Below are 22,609 nucleotides of genomic sequence, written 5' to 3' on the forward strand. Positions count from 1 at the left end.
GTCAGACCTGAGTTCAAAACCCTGCTCTGCCGCTTACAGCTATGTGATTTGGGAGAAACTCTTTAGCTTCTACAAGCTGCAGTTTCCTTATCCGTAAAACGGTAAAAAAATTATAACTTAATTCAAAGGTGATAACAGAACTTAATACAAAGGTGAATTATGAGGATTAACATATTTAACGCAACACTTGGCATATAATAATAATAATAAACAGTGAGTAAATAATAAACTATGGCAGCAACTCCCTGATCACGGAGTCCTTAATCCAGGAGGCCGACCAGCCCAGTTCCCAGAGTCCACCACAGAAGCTTGTGGATCAGTTCTGACAGCAGCATAGGAGGGAGTGAGGTGCCATGTACCCCACAAGCTCTGCCGTGTGGCGCCTTGAACTAAGGGAACACCGGCCACCTCTCTGTTCGGTTTGAAGCCGGCCTCCTCCCCAGGATTTTGAGGCCTGAATCGACCCATGGGTTAGTCACTGCTCGCCAAAGCAAACGTGCGACGTTGAGCGGAAGCAACAAATGTGAATGATCAAGACAGAAAACGAGACAGCTATCTCTTTGAGAAGTTGGCGGTGCCCTCTGTCCTGACAGGCTCTGGAAGCACAGAAGTCCCCCGTTATGCATGGGGGATACAGTCCAAGACCTCGAGGGAATGCCTGAACCTGTGGCTACTACTGAACCTCATATACACTACGGTTTTTTCCTATACACATACATGTAATAAAGTTTAACTTCTAAATCAGAGTAGATTAACAACAACTAATAATAAAACACAACTAGAATAAAAGCTATATGAACACAGCCTTCCTATGTCTCAAAATACCTTGCCGTACCGTACTGGGCCTTCTTGTCTTGAGACGATTAAACGCCCACGAGAAGTGGCAGCGAGGTGAATGACGTAAGGCGCGCAGGACACGCAGCTCCGCCCCTGTGGGCGCTCTGACGCTCTGACGTTCTGACGCTCTGACTTTCTGTCAGCAGGAGGAGCATCTGCTTCCGGAAGGCTGAACCCGTACGCAGGGGCTTCCACAGGGCCCGTTTGCTTGTGGAGGGAAGAGCCAGACTTCTCAAAGCTCAGTCTCTTCCGCAGCTGGGACCCCAGGGCCTTCTGTATGTTCAGCAGAGAGAGCTCCCCAGAACATGACTCCGTCTCCATCCTGGGTTGTGATGATGCCACTGCTTGTCACGTTGTGGTCCTGAGACACACAGAGAATGGGGCTACCTGCTTGGCACATGGTAAGGGAACCGACACAGAAGCTGGGGCCCCCTTGATCACGAATTCCATAACAAGATCCTTTTTCCGCCGGCGCTCCGTGAGGAAGGGTGCTGGCGCGCCTCCTGGTCGGCTTCAGTGAGGACAGGCACTGTCACCGGAGCGTCCTTAACGTCCTGACAGGAAGATGACACTTAGTGTGTGTGACAGAATTGAATGGCCGCGAAGTAAATGAAAGCCACATTCCAGCAACTTAAGGTATTGCTGTCAGCTTTGAAACTGGGGAGATTTACGGATCCTCCTTCTGAGTTCGAGGTCGGGAGGAGGAGCTGTGCACTGCACCGGGTTTTCAGGGAAATGTCCAGTCCTTTGAAAGGAATACCAGGCCCTGAACAACCAAGATCCAACACGCACAGTTAATCTCCCGTCTGTACTTTCATCTCTGCCCTTCTCCCTCCAGCCCTATGGAATGCTGTGCCATCCAGAAGGCAGTCTAATCCTTCACCTCTCTCATTGGGCCAGGCTGTTCCCGCTCTGTGGCCTACTCTCCCTCCCCCATCCATTACCTACTCACCCTCCAAGTCAGACCTGGAGCCCTGCCCCTTCTGCCAGGTCTTCCCAAACCCCTCAGGAGGACCTTCTTCTCTACTTGAATTATACTTGGTCATTACCTTCATTGTAACATTAATCAATTTTTATTAAAATCATTTCTATTTCTCCCCTCCAGGAGAGATAAGCCTCTCAAACATAGAGGTGATTTCGAGTTTCTTTTTGTCTCCCCAGTGCTTGTAACATAAATGTTTAAATACTATTTAATGAAAACCAACAATTTCTAAAGCGGTTGGCAGTTTACAAGTCTTTTTTCAAACACATCATTTCTACTGATTCTAGAACTGACTCAGTTTTACCTAGCAATTATCATCGTCCCACTTATTTTGCAAATGAGGAAGCCACAGTTCACAGAGAACAAGGAACTTGGCCTGAGCTACTCAGCTGGTAGATGGTCACGCTGGGGCTTCAAAGCTTGGATCTAGCGGCAGGAAAGTAGCGAGGCAGACAGGCAGCATAAGCATGGAAGCCTCAACAGACTTCAAGTTCTTCAAATCTTTTGACTTACAGCCCTGGCAGGAGAACCAGGAAGCTAAGTGTTTCAGCTTCACCAGATTTCAGATTTTAACCATGCTGTGGTACCTCAGTTTTCTCTTGTATAAAACGACAAGGTTACACTAAATAAGTACTTCTCAGTTATCTTATGTCCACTCATCTTTCTAATCCAGAGATTCCCAGATTTCCCTGATTTCTGCTGCCCTGAGGCCAAAAGAAACACCTAACAATTGCCCTTATTAAGTAGTTAGGTCTAAACAACTTAATAGCAGCAGCTCATGTGGTGTCCAACTGTGTCCCTCAAAAACTTAATGGCCCTCACTGCCTCTGGAGTCACCCCAAGGTGCTTTAGCTCACAATTTGGGAATCACAGTTGTTTTTCTATTTTCATTTTTAAAAATTTTGTTATGTTTTGTTAGTCACCGTACAGTACATCATTAGTTTTTGAGGTAGTGTTCCATGATTCATTGTGGTATAACACCCAGTGCTCCATGCAATACGTGCCCTCCTTAATACCCATCACCGGGCTAACCCATCCCCCCGCCCTCTCCCCTCTGAAACCCTCTGTTTGTTTCACAGAATCCATAGTCTCTCATGGTTCATCTCCCCCTCTGATTTCCCTCCCTTCATTTTCCCTTCCTTCTGCCGATCTCCCTGTTATTTCTTATGTTCCATAAATGAGTGAAACCATATGATGTCTTTCTCTGCTTGACTTATTTCACTTAGCATAATCTCCTCCAGTCCCGTCCATGTTGCTGCAAATGTTGGGTAATCATCCTTTCTGATGGCTGAGTAATATTCCATTGTGTATATGGACTACATCTTCTTTATCTATTTGTCTGTTGAAGGGCATCTTGGCTCCTTCCACACTTTGACTATTGTGGACATTGCTGCTATGAACATTGAGGTGCACATGCCCCTTCTTTTCAGTACATCTGTATCTTTGGGGTAAATACCTAATAGTGCAATTGCTGGGTCGTAGGGTAGCTCTATTCTTAACATCTTGAGGAACCTCCATACTGTTTTCCAGAGTGGCTGTACCAGCTTGCGGGAATCACAGTTCTAATCAAAGAAGGGCTCTATACTGGTAGAAATAAAGATTTTCCTTTTTAGAGAAAGATGTTTGTATCATTATCATACAAGTTTTAAAGACCTGAACATTATAATGGTATTATTAAGGGTATATTTTAATGCCATAGTTTTAAAACACAGATAATTTTGTTAATAATCTGAGACACTGGAGCACCTGGGTGGCTCAGTCAGTTAAGTGTCTGCCTTTGGCTCAGGTCATGATCTCGGGATCCTGGGATTGACTCCCACATCAGGCTCTCTGCTCAGCGGGGAATCTGCTTCTCCCTCTCTTCCTCTTTGCTCTCCTCCCCCTCCCTCTCTCTCTCAAACAGATAAATAAAATCTTAAAAAAAATAATCTGAAACACTGAAAAATATTGCTGAGAATAGTTTCCCAGTATCATTATAGAACACAAAATAAATTCTGTTAATATTTTCAGAAATATTATAATACTAACACATAAAAATCATTCTATTAGAAAGTAAATTATAGTAATACTATCGACAGTCTCTTTTATAGCTATCACTATAAATTCACAAATAAAAAAAATCATCACCAGAAAACATGTAACAATTAATGAACCTTTTTGTTGAGAAGGCTGCAGTTGCACTTTACTGAATAGCGTCTCTGTTCCTGGGATAAAGTTTAAAACAGCAACTAGAACGGCTTTAAGTAAAAAATGATTTTATTTTCAGGGGTGTCAGCACATAAAAGTGATTCTCACATGCTAAACTGCTGGAAATAGTTGAAGTTTTGTGAAAGTTTTTCATTAACTGTTTCACGTTGTCTGTGCTTTAAACCCAAACAATTGCAAACTCTGCATAATCTATTGTAATGCTCGTTCAGCTGATAAATTAATAAAACTCCCTTTCTTTGAAATCCTAAGCCACAAAACATTTGTTGCAATGCTAATAAGAATAAATGGACATGGATAGACCACCCAAAGGTTCTCCTATTCCAGGATCATCTGCAAAAAGAAACATCCATTTAATTGTTTCTTGCTTATCCACGTCAGTAGATACCAATACCCACAGGTCCAAATGCAGAGAGGTTGAGCCTAGAGCGCCAGGAGGTGGTGAGCCGAGGAAATTGGGGGAGGGGCAGAGCAATAATTAATAGCTGGCAGGTGTGGTCTGCAGGATGTAGGAGGTAGCTGGTGGGCTAGAGGAAGAAAATTAAAAGAAAGGATGTTCATCCAAGGTGATGTTGATGAACCAGCCGAAAGGCCACAGATGGGTACTTGCAGTCAGAGGGATGATCAGAGTAGCAGAAATAGCACACTTGACACATAGATATGGGGCCTGAGGAATTCATTTTACTTTTAAGTTTAATTTCATTGTAATTAATTTTTATTTTATTTTAATTAATTTTTTAAAGCTGCTAAGGTTTAAAAATCTTTTCGTTTTTTACTGTGGTGAAATATCTATAACGTGCCATTTTAGCCATTCTGAAGTATACAGTTTAGAGGCATTAAGTACATTCACATTGTTATATAACCATCACCACCAACTACCTGCAGAACATTTTCATCTTCCCAAACTGAAACTCTGTACCCATCAAATAACCTCCTATTACCCTCCCTACACAGCCCCTTGTCCCAGACACCATTCCACTTTCTGTCTCTATGAATTTGGCTACTCTAGGTATCTCATAGAAGTGGATCATACAGTATTTGTCCTTTTGTGTCTGGCTTCTTTCATTTGGCCTAATGTTCAGGTTCATACATATTGTAGCATGTATCAAAATTTCTTTCCTTTTTAAGGCTAAATAAGATTCTATTGTATGTATATACCTCATTTTTTTAAAAAATCCATTCATCTGTCAATGGACACGTCAGCGCTTCCTCCTTTTGGCTATTAGGAATAATGCTGCTATGAACATGGTTTGGCAAATATCCATTTGAGTCTTTGCTTTCAATTCCGTCATGTATATACTCAGAAGTGAAATTGCTGGCTCATACAATAATTCTATGTCCTTTCCTTCCTTTCTTCCTTTCTCCCTTCCTTCCTCCCTCCCTTCCTCCCTCCCTTTCTTTCTTCTTCCCTCCTTTCCTTCTTTCTTTCTTTCTTTCTTTCTTTCTTTCTTTCTTTCTTTTCTTTTCTTTTTCTTTCTTTCCTTCTTTCCTTCTTTCCATTCATTTGGTTTTTGGAGGGACTGCCATATCATTTTCCACAGTGGCTGTACCAATTCACATCCCTACCAGCAGTGTATAAGAGTTCCAATTTCACCCCATCCTCTCCAACACTGATATTCTGTCTGTTTGGTTTCTTTATAATAGCTATCCTAATGGGTGCGAAGTTGTATCTCATTATGGTTTTGATTTTCATTTCCCTGGTAGCTGGTGATGTTGACCATCTTTTCATGTACTTCTTGGCCATTTGCATATCTTCTTTGGAGAAATATGTACTCAATACTTTGCCCATTTCTAATTGGTCGTTTGGTTGTTGTTGTTGTTGAGTTGTACAAGTTCTTTATATATTCTGGATATTAATCCCTAATCAGATAGATGATTTGCAAATAATTTCTCACATTCCGTGAATTCTTTTTTCACTTTTGTTGATAATGTCCTTTGATGCGCAGAAGGGTTTTTTGTTTTGTTTTGGTTTGGTTTGTTTTGGTTTTTTGGTTTTGGTTTTGGTTTTGGTTTAAGTAGGCTCCATGCCCAGTATGGAGCCCAATGCGGGGTTTCAATTCATGACCCTGAGATTGAGACCTGAGCTAAGATCAAGAGTCAGATGCTTAACTGACTGAGCCCCGATATACAGAAGTCTTATTTTGGGGCACTGGGTGGCTCAGTCAGTTAAGTGTCTGACTCTTGATTTCCACTCAGGTCATGATCTCAGGGTTGTGAGATCAAGTCCCACATTGGGCCCCCTGCTCAGCAGGGAGTCTGCTTCTCCCTCTGCCACTCCCCCTGCTCATTCGAGCTTACTCTCTTTCTCTCTCAAATAAATAAAATCTTTAAAAAAAAAAGAAGTTTCTTATTTTGATTTTTTCTTTTGCTGCCTGTGTTTTGGGTATCAGAAAACTTTTAGTTTTTAATTTTAAAAAAATATCACATCTCCTGCCTCATATGTACCACTGGACGAGGTCCTTTTAATTGCTAAGATTTGGTCAGAGGTAAATGCATTTTGAGGTGGAGAATAAGTATAATTTCAGAATTGGAATGGAAAACTCAGGTAATTATTAATTTTCCAGGTGCAAACAGAGGGTTTGGCATGCCAGGAGCTTACTAATCAGTCCTAGAAGTCTGTTTTGGAATCCCCAAAGTGCAGGAGTGGCATTCAGTATACAAAGCCCTCTTGGAATCAAATAGACAATGTGTGAAGATGAGATTGAGATAAGATGAAATAGGATAAGATGGATAATAGATAATAATATTAGGAAGGCTTTTGTCTAGAAGATTGAAAAAGGGGGAGCTTCACTTTGCTGAGGGATACAAGGTGGTAAACACGCTGGTGGAAAACCCTTGCTTATTCTGACAGAAGGGTTTGACCTCTTCCTGAAATTTTGTATTAAAATGTGTACTTTAAGACATTAAAGGCTGTCAGCTCATTATAGACTCTAGGACACTTTGGCCTCTGGATCACTGTTGCCCTTTATAACCCACTCTTTTAAGACATTCAAACTTAACATTTCAGTTCGTTTACCCTCTGCCAATGGGAGCAGGTTGCTCTAGATATGAAAGTTTAGGGCAGAAGCTCACACCTTCCAATCAACTCCTGAGGAGATTTGACAAAATTCTTGCCCTCTGAGGGACCCAGGTGAGAGCAAGGCCTCCCCTTTAGACTGAATCAGCTGTACTTCCTCCTGGGCATATTCTTTGCCTTCCTCAAGACTTTGGCTCTGGATAGACAGCCAGTCAAAGACGTATTTCCTTTAGGGTCTTGTTCCTTCTTTGCTGATCTTCCAGTCATTTCTGCTAAGAGCCAACTACCCCACCCCTGTGCTGCCTCTGGAAGATTGAAAGCTATTCCCAAGGTACATAGACTTTCTACTGCTTCGCAAACACAGAGCTTCACCTGGATAGGATATGGCAGGAAAGTCAATAGTGATTATCGCTTGCCTCTGAAGGTCTCTAAATGCTCTGAATCTCCCGGGGCTTTATTACTTTACAGTCTTCTAGGCAGATGAGAAATGTTTCCACTGAGGACAAGATAACCAGTCTGATGTGACCTACTTGCTAATGATGTCCCCAGCCTAATTGCAAGGGACTTCTCTCATCGTTAGAGCACAGACACGTGTGTCCACTGAAGAAAGCCTGGAACCAGGAGGAAGCTGACTTCACCAGTGCGGGATGCCACACTCTGTGTGATCATGAGGCAGTAGCGATCCAGCCACCTAGGCAAAAGTGGGGGCAGTGGGAAACCTTGGGCAGGGAGGACATGAGACCCTTGATATGAAAGGGGTCCATTGTGGTATTTAAGGGGTATGAGGGAAAACGTATGATGGACATTTACTAAAATCAATCTGTTGTAGAGCATCTTTTACTTGTACATTGATTTTCTTCTGGCAAAACTTCTGTGTAGCTAATATGATTGTGACTGGGGACTTGGTGCTTATTAGGGTGGGAAAATTTTTCCTATACCCCACAAGTTTCTTCTGACTGGTCTAAGAATTTAAATTGACAGAGACAGATTAACAGGAGAAAATCAAATTTGATTATATATATGAGGAATCCACATAAACATGAGATATCCAAAGACAGACAAAATGAGGTATATATATCATTCTGGACTAAGGAGAAGGGGGTGGGGGTCTGAGGCTTCAGAGAGAAGGAGGCAATTCACAGAAATAATGGAAAGAGCAAATGGTTAGTAAACAAATACTTGATAGGCCATGCAGAAAGAATGGGACATAGAGAGGACTTTGATCAAATAGGCCTTACTAGGTTACTCCCTGTCTACCATACCTTGTTCATATTATACTATGGTTATCTATGGTGGTACCTTCCTTCTTGGAGCCAGCTGGTCCTCTATCTAAAAATTTTTAGGCAAAATAAATAAACAATTAAAAAATAAAATTTTTTAGGCAGTTAGGGGGAAGGCCAAAGGTTCTGATCCTTCTGTTCTTAAAAATAATCAGCTTAAAATAATCCACATGCCAAATAGACACATTTTAGGGTGGTAAATTTTGCTTCCTTACATGCCAGTCTAGTGACACCCAGGTTCCTGGTTGGAAGGTGTAGCCAAATTTCCATCAGTTAGCTGTGCACACTTTTTATAAAGTATTACCAGCAAAATCTCTGACCTCTTGTCTTCTCACATCTCCTGCACCACAATACCATGTCTCTTTTGCTTGGGTCTTTCTTGCAGTTTATCTAGGAGCTCTATGAAAACTCAATTTGTGTCTGTTTTTACTTTTTTTTTAGATTTTATGTATTTATTTGAGAGAGAGAGAGACTTAGAGCATAAGTGGGGAGGAGCAGAAGGAGATGGAGAAGCAGATACACTGCTGAGAACATAGCCCGACCTGGGGCTCAGTCCCATGACCCTGAGATCATGACCTGAGCTGAAGTCAAGAGCGAGACACTCAGCCAACTGAGCCAGGCAACCTGTTTTTATTTTCATGAGAGTCAGGAATCCTGGAGGGAAAGTAATAAGAAAGCAGGTATTAGAAGTGTGGAATAGTATGAAGGTTAACCTTGTGGTTACAACAAAAAGCAAACAACAAAAGATAAAAGAATAATAATATTATATGCAAGTAAATCCACCAAGAATTTTTGCTGCTTTTTACAGTATTTTTAGGAAGAAAAAAAAAGTATGGTGTAGAAAACCTAATATATATACATTTTTTTCTCAAAGTCACACTGTTAAAAGCTAATTAAGCAGTTGATTTTAGATATTTTTTGGAAGAATATGGAGAATAAACTAACACGGACACTGTTCATAGAAGTAGTCTGCTGAGTTCCAGATCAGATGCACCTAAACTTCCAGATCAGATGTAACTAATATATGATTATTTTTATATATGCTTCAGTCTTCATGTCAAAACTGTGAGGCAGCTGGAGTTTGAACACACTAATATGGTTCCATGCTCTATGCAGGTTTATGACTCATTCATCTTTGAAAATCTTTTTTTTCTCAGATTTATTTATTTATTTATTTGAGAGACAGAGGGAGAAGCAGACTCCCCGCTGAGCAGAGAACCCGACACGGGGCTGGATCCCAGGACCCCAAGATCATGACCTGAGCCAAAGACAGATGCTTAACTGACTGAGCCACCCAGGTGCCCCCATCTGTGAGAATCTTATTTACTTATTCAAGTCAGTTGGTTTCCTTGAAACATTGTGTTGCTGTCCAATAGTCAATAGTCCAGCATCATGTTTTTGGCTTTTTGTTTTTTGGGAGGTTTTTTGTTTCAAAATATAGCAGAGGAAATGACATTAGCATTTTAAGATCAGTTTTATTTGCCCATACATAAACATATATATTGTTTGATCAAAAAAATGTATTGTTTGGGGCGCCTGGGTAGCACAGTTGTTCAGCGTCTGCCTTCGGCTCAGGGCGTGATCCCGGCGTTCCGGAATCGAGTCCCACATCAAGCTCCTCCGCTGGGAGCCTGCTTCTTCCTCTCCCACTCCCCTGCTGTGTTCCCTCTCTCGCTGGCTGTCTCTCTGTCACATAAATAAATAAAATCTTTTAAAAAAATGTATTATTCAAGTAAAAATTATAGAGATCTTTTTGAACATGTGCTTCATCTTTTTTTTAATTTTTATTTAAATTCAATTTAAGTAACATACACTATATTATTAGTTTCAGGAGTAGAATTTAGTGATTCATCAGTTGCATATAACACCAGTGCTCTTTATATCACGTGCCCTCAAAAGGTTAAAAATAGAGCTACCCCATGCCCCACCTCCCTCCCCTCCAGCAACCCTCAGTTTGTTTCCTAGAGTTAAGAGTCTCTTATGGTTTTCATCTTATTTTATTTTTCCTTCCCTTCCCATATGTTCATCTATTTTGTTTCTTAAATTCCACGTAGGAGTGAAATCATATGATATTTGTCATTCTCTGACTGACTTCTTTCACTTAGCATAATCCCCTCTAGTTCCATCCACATCATTGCAAATGGCAAGATTTCATTCCTTTTGATGGCTGAGTAATATTCCATTCTATATCTATATCTATCTGTATCCAGATCTATATCCATATCTATATGTCACATCTTCTTTATCCATTCATCTGTCCGTAGACATTTGGGCTCTTTCCATACTTTGGCTACTGGGGACATTGTTGCTATAAATATTGGGGTGCAGGTTCCCCTTCAAATCACTATGTTTGCATCCTTTGGATAAATACCTAGTAGTGCAATTGCTGGGTCGTGGGGTAGTTCTATTTTTAACGTTTTGAGTAACCTCCATATTGAACATCTGCTTCATCTTGACTAGTTTTAAATTCAGCAGTAGCAACTCCAAAGCAATTTAACTTATTTCTATCATATGATACCATACTAGATTAATCTTTTTTCTTTTTTCAGTGAAATTGACAATGTCGGGGAGTTGCCGTAAAACTACATACCAGGTTAATCTTAAAGAACCTATTAGCTTTCATTCAATTTAGACCAGACTATCACAAATCTCTAGATTGAGTGGTATAATGACTGCTATTCAAATAAAAGCAAATTGTTGTACTGTAATGACACCTATAAATACTAAAAGCAGATCCATGGATGTTAAGTTGAGGTATAGAGACCATTATTCGTACTTACTATTTTAGGGCAGAAATAGCTCAGTTACATTGATTGCAAAATAAACTAGGAACTTTTTGGAGTAGGACTTGGGAATCAAAGAGACTAGATTATAATTCCAGCCCTTATACATATGAACTGCATGACTCTGGGTAGATTATGTACTTTCAAAGAGTTTGAATTTTTTCATCTGCAAAAAGGAGACTAAAACCATGGTTGATGTGGGGGTAAAGAGAATGAAAGCAAATACCATGGGCAGTGCCTAGTCCTCAGAGCAGGTGGCATTCAACAAATGTTGGTCCCCTTTCCACCTTTTTTTTGCTAGCACTACGAAATTGGAAATATGCTACTATCAAGAATAGTCTTTGGGGGGTTACCTGGGTGGCTCAGTCAGTTAAGTGTCTGTCTTTGGCTCAGGTCATGATCTCGGGGTCCTGGGATCAAGCCCCATGGCAGGCTCCCTGCTCAGCAGGGGGTCTGTTTCTCCCTCTCCCTCTGCGACTCCCCCTACAAGTGCTCTCTCTCTCTCCCCCTCTCTGTCAAATAAATAAATAAAATCTTCAAAAAAAAAAAAAAGAACAGTCTTGGTAGAGACTGATTTGAAATTTCTGTTGTTAAAAAGTGGATGAGAAAGGTGTCAATTTTATGTCACAAGGATTTGTTGGCATATACTTGGAGCTTTATGCCCACAAGATATTTTTAGAACTTTTAGAGCTTTAAGGGAACAGTTTGGATGTCATCTTATTCCTCTACCATAGAACTTTCTTTCCTTTTCTGAGATTTGTGGACAGTACCTTTTACAGTTCTAAAATAATGGGATTTTCTCTCTAGTGTCTGGATTATTCTAATAGTTACAAAACAATATTTCACCAGCAGATGCTACTGCAGTTTATATGAACATTACAAATTGAAAATTCTTCTGAGCTTATGTAATTTTTTTTTTTTTTTAGGAAGAGGGAGGAAATACTTTCATATTCTATAGAATAGACTAGAAAATGGTTTACTTGCTGCATATGTCTATCACATTATATTATATACATATCTGTTTCCTATTCCAGATTATAAGTTATTTGAGGGCAGAGAGTGCGTCATGTGTTCCCTGTACCCCTAATGCCTAGCTAAGCACAGAGCACACAGTAGGTTCTCAATAAGTACTTTTAAAATATGTACTAAGAATAAAACTTGCTAGATATAAAAATACATATGAGTACAATCTATTGAGATGGCCAGGACCTCAAAATTCAGTTTCCAACTGTCAAAACCTTACCCATCCTTAAAAACCCAGCCAGGAGCAAAGTGACTTCTTCTTGGACAGCTCCTAATCCTTCCACAACCCAGAGAGATAACCCTACTGAATTTTGCATTCTCATAGCACTTTGTACCTCTTCTTTTTGAACAGTTGCGACTTTCTGCCTTGTGTTATAATCTATTCAGTGACTCAGGTATGAATTATTAACTCCCGCCTATTCACGGTTGTGTCATCCTTAAGCATCTCACAGTGCTAACAGACAGTAGGTCCTCATCAAATGCTTGTTGAATTCATCCCTTATTTAACAGCTAAGCTTTGAAATCTTTAAGTTAAAAAAAATTTTTTTTAAAGCAGCTTCAAAACCCTTTTGGAAACAGGTATATTTACCACAGAATGAAGATAGAAAAATACTGAATTTCATACAATAGAAGAAAACTACCTGGATTTGCATCTGGGAGCCATCATTTATTTGCTGCTGGACCATGGTCAAATTACTTAGACTCTCTAGGCCTCGGTTCCTTCATCTATAAATGGGGGTAATAGTAATACCTAACACTTACGGTTGGAGACAATACATGTGAAGTTCTTTGAAGAGAGTTAGTTGCATGGTGAGCACCTGGTAATTGTCATCTACTGTTTAATGATGATAATAATGATGATGATGATGATGATAGTAATAATAGACTCAGAGATAGCTACTTCGTAGCCACTTTTTAAAAAATACCAAACAGGCTAACCTGCACAGTTGGTTAAGCATCAGATGCTCAGTGGTTTAAGTGTCCGACTCTTGATTTCTACTCAGGTCATGATCCCAGGGTCCTGCATCAAGCCCCACATTTGGCTTCCTGCTCAGTGGGGAGTCTACTTCTCTCTCTCCCTCTGCTCCTCCCCGCCCTGCTTGTGCACACACACTCTCTCTCTCAAATAAATAAATAAATAAAATCTTCAAAAAAAAATATAGCAGACATAGGAGATGTGAAAGGAAATGACATTGATGTGATTTTTTTAAAAATTCTATTGTGGGCCACCAGACTGCCTCAGCCAGAAGATCATGTGATTCTTGATCTCGGGGTTGTGAGTTCGAACCCCACATTGGGTGTAGAGATTACTTAAACATAAAATCTTTAAAAAAAATTCTATTATTGTAAGAACACTTAACATGAGATCTACCCTCCTAAGAGGTTTAAGTGTACTTTACAGTATCGTTATCTCTAGACACAGTGTTGTACTGCAGACCTCTAGAATTTGTTCATCTCACGTAATTTAAACTTCATACCTATTGATTAGCAGCTCCTCGTTTCCCCTCCTTCCAGCCCCTGGAAACCACCATTCTGCTTTCTACTCCCTTCTTCTATGAGTTTGACTATTTTAAAGGCCTCATGTAAGTGGAATCATGCAATATTTATCCCTTAGTGACTGGCTTATTTCACTTCGCGTAATGTCTTCAAAGTTCATCCATGGTGTCGTGTATTACAAGATTTCCTTCTTTTTAAAGACGTAATAATATTTCATTGTATGGATATTCCACATTTTCTTTATCTATTTACTTGTATTGAGTATTTAGATTATTTCCATGTCTGGGCTACTGTGAATAGGAACATGGGAATGCTAATATCTCTTTAAGATCGTGATTTTTATGCTTTGGGTAAATACCCAAAGTGAGATTGCTGGATCTTAAGGTGATTCTATTTTTAATTTTTTAAGGAAGTGTTTTCCACAGCAGCGGCACCATTTTGCTTTCCCACCAGCAGTGTACAAAGTTCCAATTTCTCAACATCCCCAATAATGCTTGCTATCTTTTCTTCTTTTTTTTCCTATAATCACCTTCTTAATTGGTATGAGATTATATCTCATTGTGATTTTGACTTGCATTGACGATTAGAGACACTGAGCATCTCTTCATATACCTGTTGGTCATTTGTGTGTCTTTTTTGGAGAGATGCCTATTCAAGTCTTTAGCCCATTTAAAATTGGTTTATTTGGGTTTGTTTTTGTTTTATTTTGTTTTGCTACTGAGTGGTACGAGTTCCTTTAATATTTCAGAAATTAACCCCTTCTCTGATATATGGTTTGCAAATATTTTCTCCCATTCTATAGGTTGTCTTTTCACTCAGTCATTGTTTTTCTTGCTGTGTGGGAACTTTTTAGTTTGATGTAGTCATGTTTGTCTATGTTTGCTTTTGTTGCCTATGCTTTTGGGGTGGTCATATCCAAAACATCATTGCTAAGGCCAATGTCATGAAGATTTTCCCTTATATTTTCTTCTGGGAGTTTTACAGTTCCAGATCTTGCATTTAAGTTTTATCTATTTTGAGTTGATTTTTGTATATGGTGTAAGATATGGGTCCAATTTCTGATACGGAGTTTTACATTGCTAAATTGGTTCTTTCTCTTGGCCATTCAGTTTCTGCAATCCCCTTGACTTCAACCACACAATCCACCTTTTTATTTTTCTTCTAAAATTCTTCTCTTCTTGTAAGATTCATCTTTGCCTAAAACAGAGCCCATTTCTCCACTTCGCTTCCCACATTCCTTACTCTTCCAGATAGGCAATGGCTTTGGAGCTCCCCTGCGCCCCCTGCAGCCAGCACTGAGTCTCAGGAAAATTTTCACATGTAATATTCTGAGATTCAACCCTCAGGTAATAATTCCCCTGCTTTTAGTCATTTATATCCTTTGATTGACCAAAATGTTGAGTCTAGTGTCTTCTAATTGCTGACCTAAATAATATCCCCAGTTTTTTAAATATAAAGTTTATTTTAGTAACAACCATGAGTCATTACAGAAGCAAATAACTTGGGAATTCTATGAAATCATCCAAGCATATAAAGCCTATTTTCCAAGGTCCCTTTTTCTTAGTTCAAGGCCACAAGAATTGGAATATAATGGAACTTGACTTCCAGCCCACGTTTGCCTTATGTCTAGATAATTATGAGTTATAAATTAAGCTAACAAATTGTTAAATGAAGCACATTCTACTCTCCTATCTTAAATCTTAACAAATATACCATGGTAATGACCTATAAAGCCAAGGTTGAACTTAGAATTTTCAGACACCTTGGTGTTCTGTACAGGACTATGGTGACAGAGGGAACACTGGCCCCCAGCCCTGAGCCGATCCCCTTCCCTTTTACCCCAGCACTGTTCCTCACATAAGGGTCCTTGCATCCCCCTATGTGGACTCCTGAGGCCTCGTTCAAGCTCCAGCCACGCATCCTCACTCCCTTCAGACAGCAGTACCTTGGGTATCCTTTGGGCAAGCACAGTCTGTCTTTTGAAGATGGACCCAGGGAAGAGGCCCTGCAGGCTCAGGGCCATTTGGACAGGGACCTGACTACCCAGAGTGTGGTCTAGAAGAGAGGGTGCAAGCTCCAGGTAGGAAGGAGTGCAGTCAGGGGAAGACCAGAGAGGCATCTTCTAAAGCACAGGGTCTAGGCTGGGGCCTTCTTGCCCAAGTCAACTGCTCAGCCCAACGGTGTGTCATGTCCTCTCAGCCCACTTCTCATTTCAGGCTCAGCCCCAGTGGACAGTTCCATGGAAGCACAGACTTTCTTTTGTGCTGCCAGCACAAGCTCAAGCTACTTCAACTTTCTGCCCCACGGCCATCTCCAACGCTGGAGGAGTTTGCCTGCATACAAATGCAGACCAGAAATGTCTCTGAGTTAACCGTCTCTGAGGAAGCCTCAACTAATACAGGACAGAAGCAGGTGGGCAAATGCTCAACCCATTGCTTCAGGTAGACAAATCTGGACAACATTCCCTGAGCCTCTTTCGAGAACCTGATAGAAACAAGCCCACTGCTCAGAGCAGCCACCTCAACAACATACCCTTATCTTGGCTGTTCCTCCTTCCCTGACTCATTCACCCTGTTCTCTCACTCTTGCTTCCTGGAATCACTTCCCAAATAAATGCCCCACACTCAAGTCTGTGCCTCAGGCTCTGCTTTTTGGGATACTCAACAGAGTAAAGGGACACATCTAAGAAATAAAAGGACCAGCCCCTTACAAGTACAACCACATGATCAGCCCAAGCTCACTGGAGTCCTTCATCAACAATCATTTAAGAACTTGTCTGAAGGTGAAAAGTATTCTCCAACACGTTTCTATTATAACCTAAACTCCTATCAGAGAGATTTGTAGTGGTGTTTTTGTTCCTTTGAGGGGGTGGTCCCTTTGGCCTTTCCTCTATTTGAATGTCTAACTCACTCCCATGGCTAAATTTTCCCAAATCAACCATAGCCTATTGGGAGGCAGGATGGAGGCATCTGCTTATGGAAAGTGAAGAAGGAAGGGAAGCAGACCAGAAGCAAAAAGCTGTTAGTAATTTTGACAGCAAAGATTACAATGAGCAAGATAAAGTGCAAATGGCCCTTTATGCAACTGACCGCTGGGCTAAGGGTTGCATATCCCAGAATATCCTGGACAGTCCCCACTTCAAAGTTTCGACATGAGATTCATAAACATATTCCTCTGGCCAGACTGTCATCCAGATTTAAGCTTCAGAAACTAGGGACACAGACCTTCCAGAGCCATGACCAGGCCAGGGGCTGCTTTCTTTGCCTGGGTGCCTTGTCCAGAGCCAGGGCCTTAAGGTCAGCTTCCTACAGGGTGCATAATGTACAGTTCGTGGAAGCCAATGGGAAAGAGCTTTTTGACAAGACCAACAAACACCACTTCTTGCACAGCCTAGCCCTGTCAGGGGTACCCTATTGCAGAAAGCCCTCTGAAGCCAGCTTAGTACTGGCCTCTGGAACCACCTTGCCCTGCACCAGCTTTTACTATCAGGCGCTGAGTAGAGACCGTAGGGCCCAGACTTTCGCCCCTGTGTGAGGGAGCCACTCATGACCTAAAGGTGAACCTAACCATCTACTATTTACCTCCCCAATTTATTTATTTATTTTTTAAGATTTTTATTTATTTATTCATTCGACAGAGATAGAGACAGCCAGCGAGAGAGAGAACACAAGCAGGGGGAGTGGGAGAGGAAGAAGCAGGCTCCCAGCGGAGGAGCCTGATGTGGGGCTCGATCCCATAACGCCGGGATCACGCCCTGAGCCGAAGGCAGACGCTCAACCGCTGTGCCACCCAGGCGCCCCTACCTCCCCAATTTAAAAACCAAAAATGGGGTGGACGGCAGAGAGAGGATCAACCCTGTAAACCATCAATCTTAGAGCTGGAAGGACTAACCCCTCACTTAACAGATGAGATTCTGCCATAGAATTATAGCCTAAGATAATATATTGGGTTTTTCTGTAGATTTGGTAAAATTAATCCTAAAACCTTAAATGGTTGCATATTGCAACCATTTGCGATTTAATGATCTTGTCAAGCGGTTATTTTGTATTGTAAACTGGTGTGGAGGGATCCCGCAAGGTGTAAAGGCATTGATTTCATTATCTGTGCTGACACCCAGTGGTGGAGGTAGGGAGACACACCCAGGAGTGGGCCCTGCCTTTAGTGCCACCAGGAAACATTTACAAACCTAAGAATAGACACCTACCCGTCCTTATAATCAATGCTACAATAACCTTGTAGATTTGGTCCTTCTCTTCAGAAATGAAAATGTCATCTTTATAGTTATGAGTAAACACCTTTTATGTACTAGCACTGAAAAAATCAAAAATTTGACCTCCAGATACAAGGTCTTAGAAAAATATTTTAAATATTCCAGGTATTATTCAGCAAACATTACTGAAATGAACCATGGGTCAGGCACTGTTCTAGGCCCTTGGAATAGAAAGATCAATAAAATGGGGCCTTTAGCTAGAGGAACACACAGTTCTTTCCCTGGAATGAACAATCAACAAATCATTACAGTCATTGTGATGTGCCCTGTTATAGCAACAAATTGGCTTTTTCCACTACTATTATTAAGAGCATCAAACATCAGAGATATCAGGGGAGAAAAAAAATAACTTGGCAACTATAGAGTTGTCAGAATAAAGCAATAGAAAGGGAGAACTTTTAAAGTATGCCAAATTACAAATTAAATAGAAAATGGTAACGAAGCAAACAGCAAAAATCTTAGCAAGCAGTATTATGAAAAGAAAATAAATGCAGTGACCTGAGCTTTGGATGTCTTTGTCATGCAAAACGGAAGGTGGAAAAGAGGCAATATGCTTTGATCTGAATATATTAACACATTTCAGTAAAAAGTAGACTGAAATACATTCATCCTTAATAGATGAACAAAAGGAATAATGCTTTAGATTTAACCAACCTTTGCTGAAAGGATGGAAGCAATTTTGAGCCATTTAAAAAGAAAGTAACTGAAACTAAATTGGGCCAAAATTTAGGATTAATTTAGTTTAATTAAGATTTAATTACATTTAATTAATCGTGTAGGGGTAAATGTTACTTAAATAAGTGACAATCAAGGAATGACAGACACATTCTAAAATATCAAAAACTAACAATGTCTTGATTTGGACACATATCACTGAGAAAGGACCACAAATGGAAATTTCTACTTTTTAAGAAAACGTTAGACTTTTGGGTAAAAATGATTGAATGCAGTTGGCTCACAGGATCTACCTCCCTCAGTGATATACCTCCCTAATGATATAAACTACCTGAAGAGAAACAGCAGAGTTCCCCTAAAGTAACTAAACATGGCATAATGTTAGGTTATAACCTTCAGACGGAGATGCTGGCTAATGAAAGAGAAAGAAAACTTTGGCAAGGCTCTGCCAGATGTCAGACCTACTCCCATCAACAAAATGAGTCCAGAGCCACTGGGCAGTGCAGGCACAGAGTCTAAGACCACAAAACCACAAGGATCTCCAAGAATGTTTGCTATTGTCTCAAAATGAGAAAAGAATTTAAATTAATGAAAATTTCAATGCTGTTATATTTTTAAATTTTTTAAATATTTTATAGGAAAATTATTTTTACTGTAAAATATGTGATCTGATATGTTTAACATGATAAAGAACAAGAACATCTCCAAAAATGAGTGTCCAGAACCCACCATAATTTCTAAATGGCCCTGCTAATATGCCCCATATTGAAGAGAAAGGGACTGAGAGAATAGCTTTATCTTGTCATGGAGTGAAAAAAATAATTTCTCTAAAGGCCAGCACTGATTTCACTTTTACTTCAGTTATCTATTTTTCTGTTAAATTCAAGAAAATTCAACAACTAGGGGAAGAAAAAATATACCTGGCCAGATGGGCTTAACAGTAGAGTGGAAATGACAAAAGATAAAAGCAGTGCACTTAAGAACAGTGAATAGAAATTACTCAACCTGAAAAACAGAAGATAGACTGGGGAAAACAATAAACAGGGCCTTGGGGTCCTGTGGAACAATAATAAAAGTTATATTTGTATCATTGGTCCCAGAATGAGAGGAGAAAGCATAGGGAGCTAGAAAAACATTCGAAGAAATAATGACTAAAAACTTCCCCAATTTGGTGAAATACATAAACCTATAGATGCATGAAACTAAACGAATCCCAAGTCAAAGAAATCTGTGCCAAGACACATCGTAATCAAACTTTTGAAAACAGGCATATCTAAAAGCGATCAGAGAAAGATGCCGGAGAGCACCAACTCAAACAACAGAAAATTACTCGTTGGAAACCATGGAGGTCAGAAGTGGCACATTTTTCAAGTGCTGATAGAAAAGAATAGGAAACTGTGAATTTTGTCCAGAGAAACTACCCTTCAGGAAAGAAGGGTAGGGAAAATAAAAGCATCCTCAGATGAAAGAAAACTAAGAGAATTTGTCACTAGCAAACTACCCTTGACGAATGGTAAAAGAAAGTTCTTCAGATAGAAAGAAAATGATAACAGAGGTTTGCAACTTCAGAAAGAAAAGAACAGTGGAATGGGTAAAAAAGGGGGTGAATATAATGAACTCTCCTGCTCATGAGTTTCTGAAGTCATGTTTTATGGTTGATGCCAAAGTTATAACAGCATCTGTTTGGTGTTCAAAACACGTAGAAGGAATACTTGAAACAATTATAAAAGGAGGGAGGGTAAAAGCATCTAAATGGAAGTAAGTTTTCAATACTTCACTTGAAGGAGTTAAACACCGATACCAGTAGGCTGTGATAAGTTATGTAGATATATTATAATACCTAGAGCAACCACTAAGAAAACTATACAAAGCAATTTACTCAGGAACAGTATAAATTAAACAAGGTGGAATCCTAAGAAAATGATCAAACATCCCAAAGGAAGGCAAGAAAAGAGAAACAGAGGAAACAAGCAGAAAACAAATAATAAAATAGCAGACTTAACCTCCAACATTTTAAGAATTTAAGGATAAGTGATCTAAAAATACTAACTAAAGGACAAAGATTAGCAGAATAGATTTTAAAATAAGAAAAGAAAACATAATTCAACTACATGCTGTGTACAAGAAATTCACTTCAAACACAACAACATGGGTAGGTTGAAAGTTAAAGGATGAAAAATATATTGCATTAATATTAATATTGATAACAGATAACAGATAAAGTAGACTTCAGAGAAAAAATTAAAAAGGATAAAGAAGCACACTATATAATTATTTTTAAAAATCCACCAAGAAGACATAAAGATACTAATTGTGTGTGTACCAAACAATAGAGCTTCAAAATTCAAATAAAGGCAAATGTAAAATTTTTACTCAAAATTAGCATTATAGTGATTCCATTTATTCAGAATTATTTTAGTCTATCCATCCTTCCATCATCTATTTTTTTATCTTCCTATTTATTATGTTCCCAGAGAGGTGGATGGTGTGGTGTTTTCCTACATTCACGATGTTTTTTTTTCCTAGGTTGTGGGGTTTGAGAGTGGTTCTTTACCATCTTCTTTGTCTTTTGCTATATTAGTCTGCTATATTTTTTAAGATGAGCATATTTAAAAACAGTAAAGGCATAAAAAGAAATAGCTACATTAAAGTAAAATAATGTAGAAATTAATGAGTTCAGTGTTTGAACTTTTTATTGGCATTTCTAATTAGATTTAAATTAGACTTTGGAATATTATCTCACAGAAAGCAGATGTGCTCAGCTTACGTTCACTGTGTATTTGCCTGTGGTTCAGTTTAAGCAACTTGCTTTGTAGAGGGACATAAATTGAACCAGATTTTAAGTATATACCAATGCTTATTTATTGATTTAATTAAAATGAGATAGTCAATTCCTCATTTGAATAAAGTAGAGCTTCCTGATCTATATTCTGGGGCACCATGTGTTCTATGTATATGGAGATGCTTTCAGCCATCAGGAAGGCTCAGTGGGGCCTGGGGCCTGGGGCACTGGGGCCCTAAGCCATTCACCTTGGCCACAAGCACTGTTGTCCATTTATCCCTGTCTGTTATAGGAGTGTTATTTCCTGTGCATACTGTGATGAAAAAATAAAGGAGCTGAAAGATTTATCACTCTTATGCATAAGTCACATTGATAAATGAAGGTGAAGTTTCTTCTAGATTACCTAAGAAACCTCATTGATATTGATGCCAATATGGATATTATTAAACAGAGCAACCGATTATCAAGTAAGACAATGAGCTAGAATTGCAGAATTTTAGTGGTTATAGGTTACATTTCCTAGACTATAGCAATAACCTTTTAAGTCTATGTATGTTAAGAGACTCCATAGTTAAGCAGAAATTAAAACAAGATACTGTGAATGCTTTCAGTGTACCAATTTATCAGAACTAACTAGATGATTCAGGAGAGTTCCTGCCTTTCTGCAATGGAAAAAGAAGAGAGAATATTTTATCTTATTTTTATATTCCTTTGATTATTAATGTTTGCTAGCAGCATTCTCAAGGCTTAAGTACACTAGTTCCAAACAGCACCACAAGGAAAAAACAGCCTTTAGAAGATTAGGTCTTAAAATAGAAAAAATGAAAAGAGCCAAGAACATCCAAGACACTATTAAAGAAGAAACACAGGAGATTTACCCTGCCAAATATCAGAACTTCTATGAAGCTACGGACTTAAGATGGTGTGGTATTGCCACAAAGATAAACCAACTGACAATGAAACTGGCCCATAACGCAGAATAGTCTCCAAAACAGACCTCCACCTATTTAGTCTTTGACATGTGATATGGGTAGCATGGCAGATCAGCAAAGAAAGGAGGGACTTTTCAATAAATAGGACTAGAAAAAGATATGGTTATTGATAAATGAAAAAGAAAAATATATTTTTATCTTTATCTATAAAAATTAATTACAGATGGATCAAGGACTTAAGTGTCAGAAGAAAACTTTAAAATGTTTAGTAGAAAATATGGGAAAATGAGATGCAAAAAGACATTTAGCTATAAAAGGAGAATGAAA

At 39.4% G+C, this 22,609-nt stretch overlaps 1 protein-coding gene and 1 long non-coding RNA gene across 2 annotated transcripts in view; one reads left to right on the forward strand and one right to left on the reverse strand.

Annotated features, from left to right (window-relative positions):
- Positions 1 to 992, reverse strand: part of LOC117797109 — a 51,630-nt gene extending 50,638 nt beyond the window's left edge. The window contains exons 1-2 of the mRNA XM_034647766.1: positions 982 to 992; positions 826 to 947 (exon numbers count right to left, since the gene is read on the reverse strand). Of these exons, the coding sequence (XP_034503657.1) occupies positions 826 to 947; positions 982 to 992 (133 nt within the window). The remainder of the gene's footprint in view (positions 1 to 825; positions 948 to 981) is intronic.
- A 4-nt stretch (positions 993 to 996) lies between these two features.
- LOC117797103 lies at positions 997 to 16,250 on the forward strand. The gene is made up of 2 exons (XR_004621991.1): positions 997 to 1,473; positions 15,823 to 16,250. It is a non-coding gene; the product is annotated as an uncharacterized LOC117797103 (long non-coding RNA).
- The last annotated feature ends 6,359 nt before the right edge of the window (positions 16,251 to 22,609 follow it).

Source organism: Ailuropoda melanoleuca, chromosome 18, assembly GCF_002007445.2.
Source record: "Ailuropoda melanoleuca isolate Jingjing chromosome 18, ASM200744v2, whole genome shotgun sequence".
Taxonomy (NCBI): domain Eukaryota; kingdom Metazoa; phylum Chordata; class Mammalia; order Carnivora; family Ursidae; genus Ailuropoda; species Ailuropoda melanoleuca.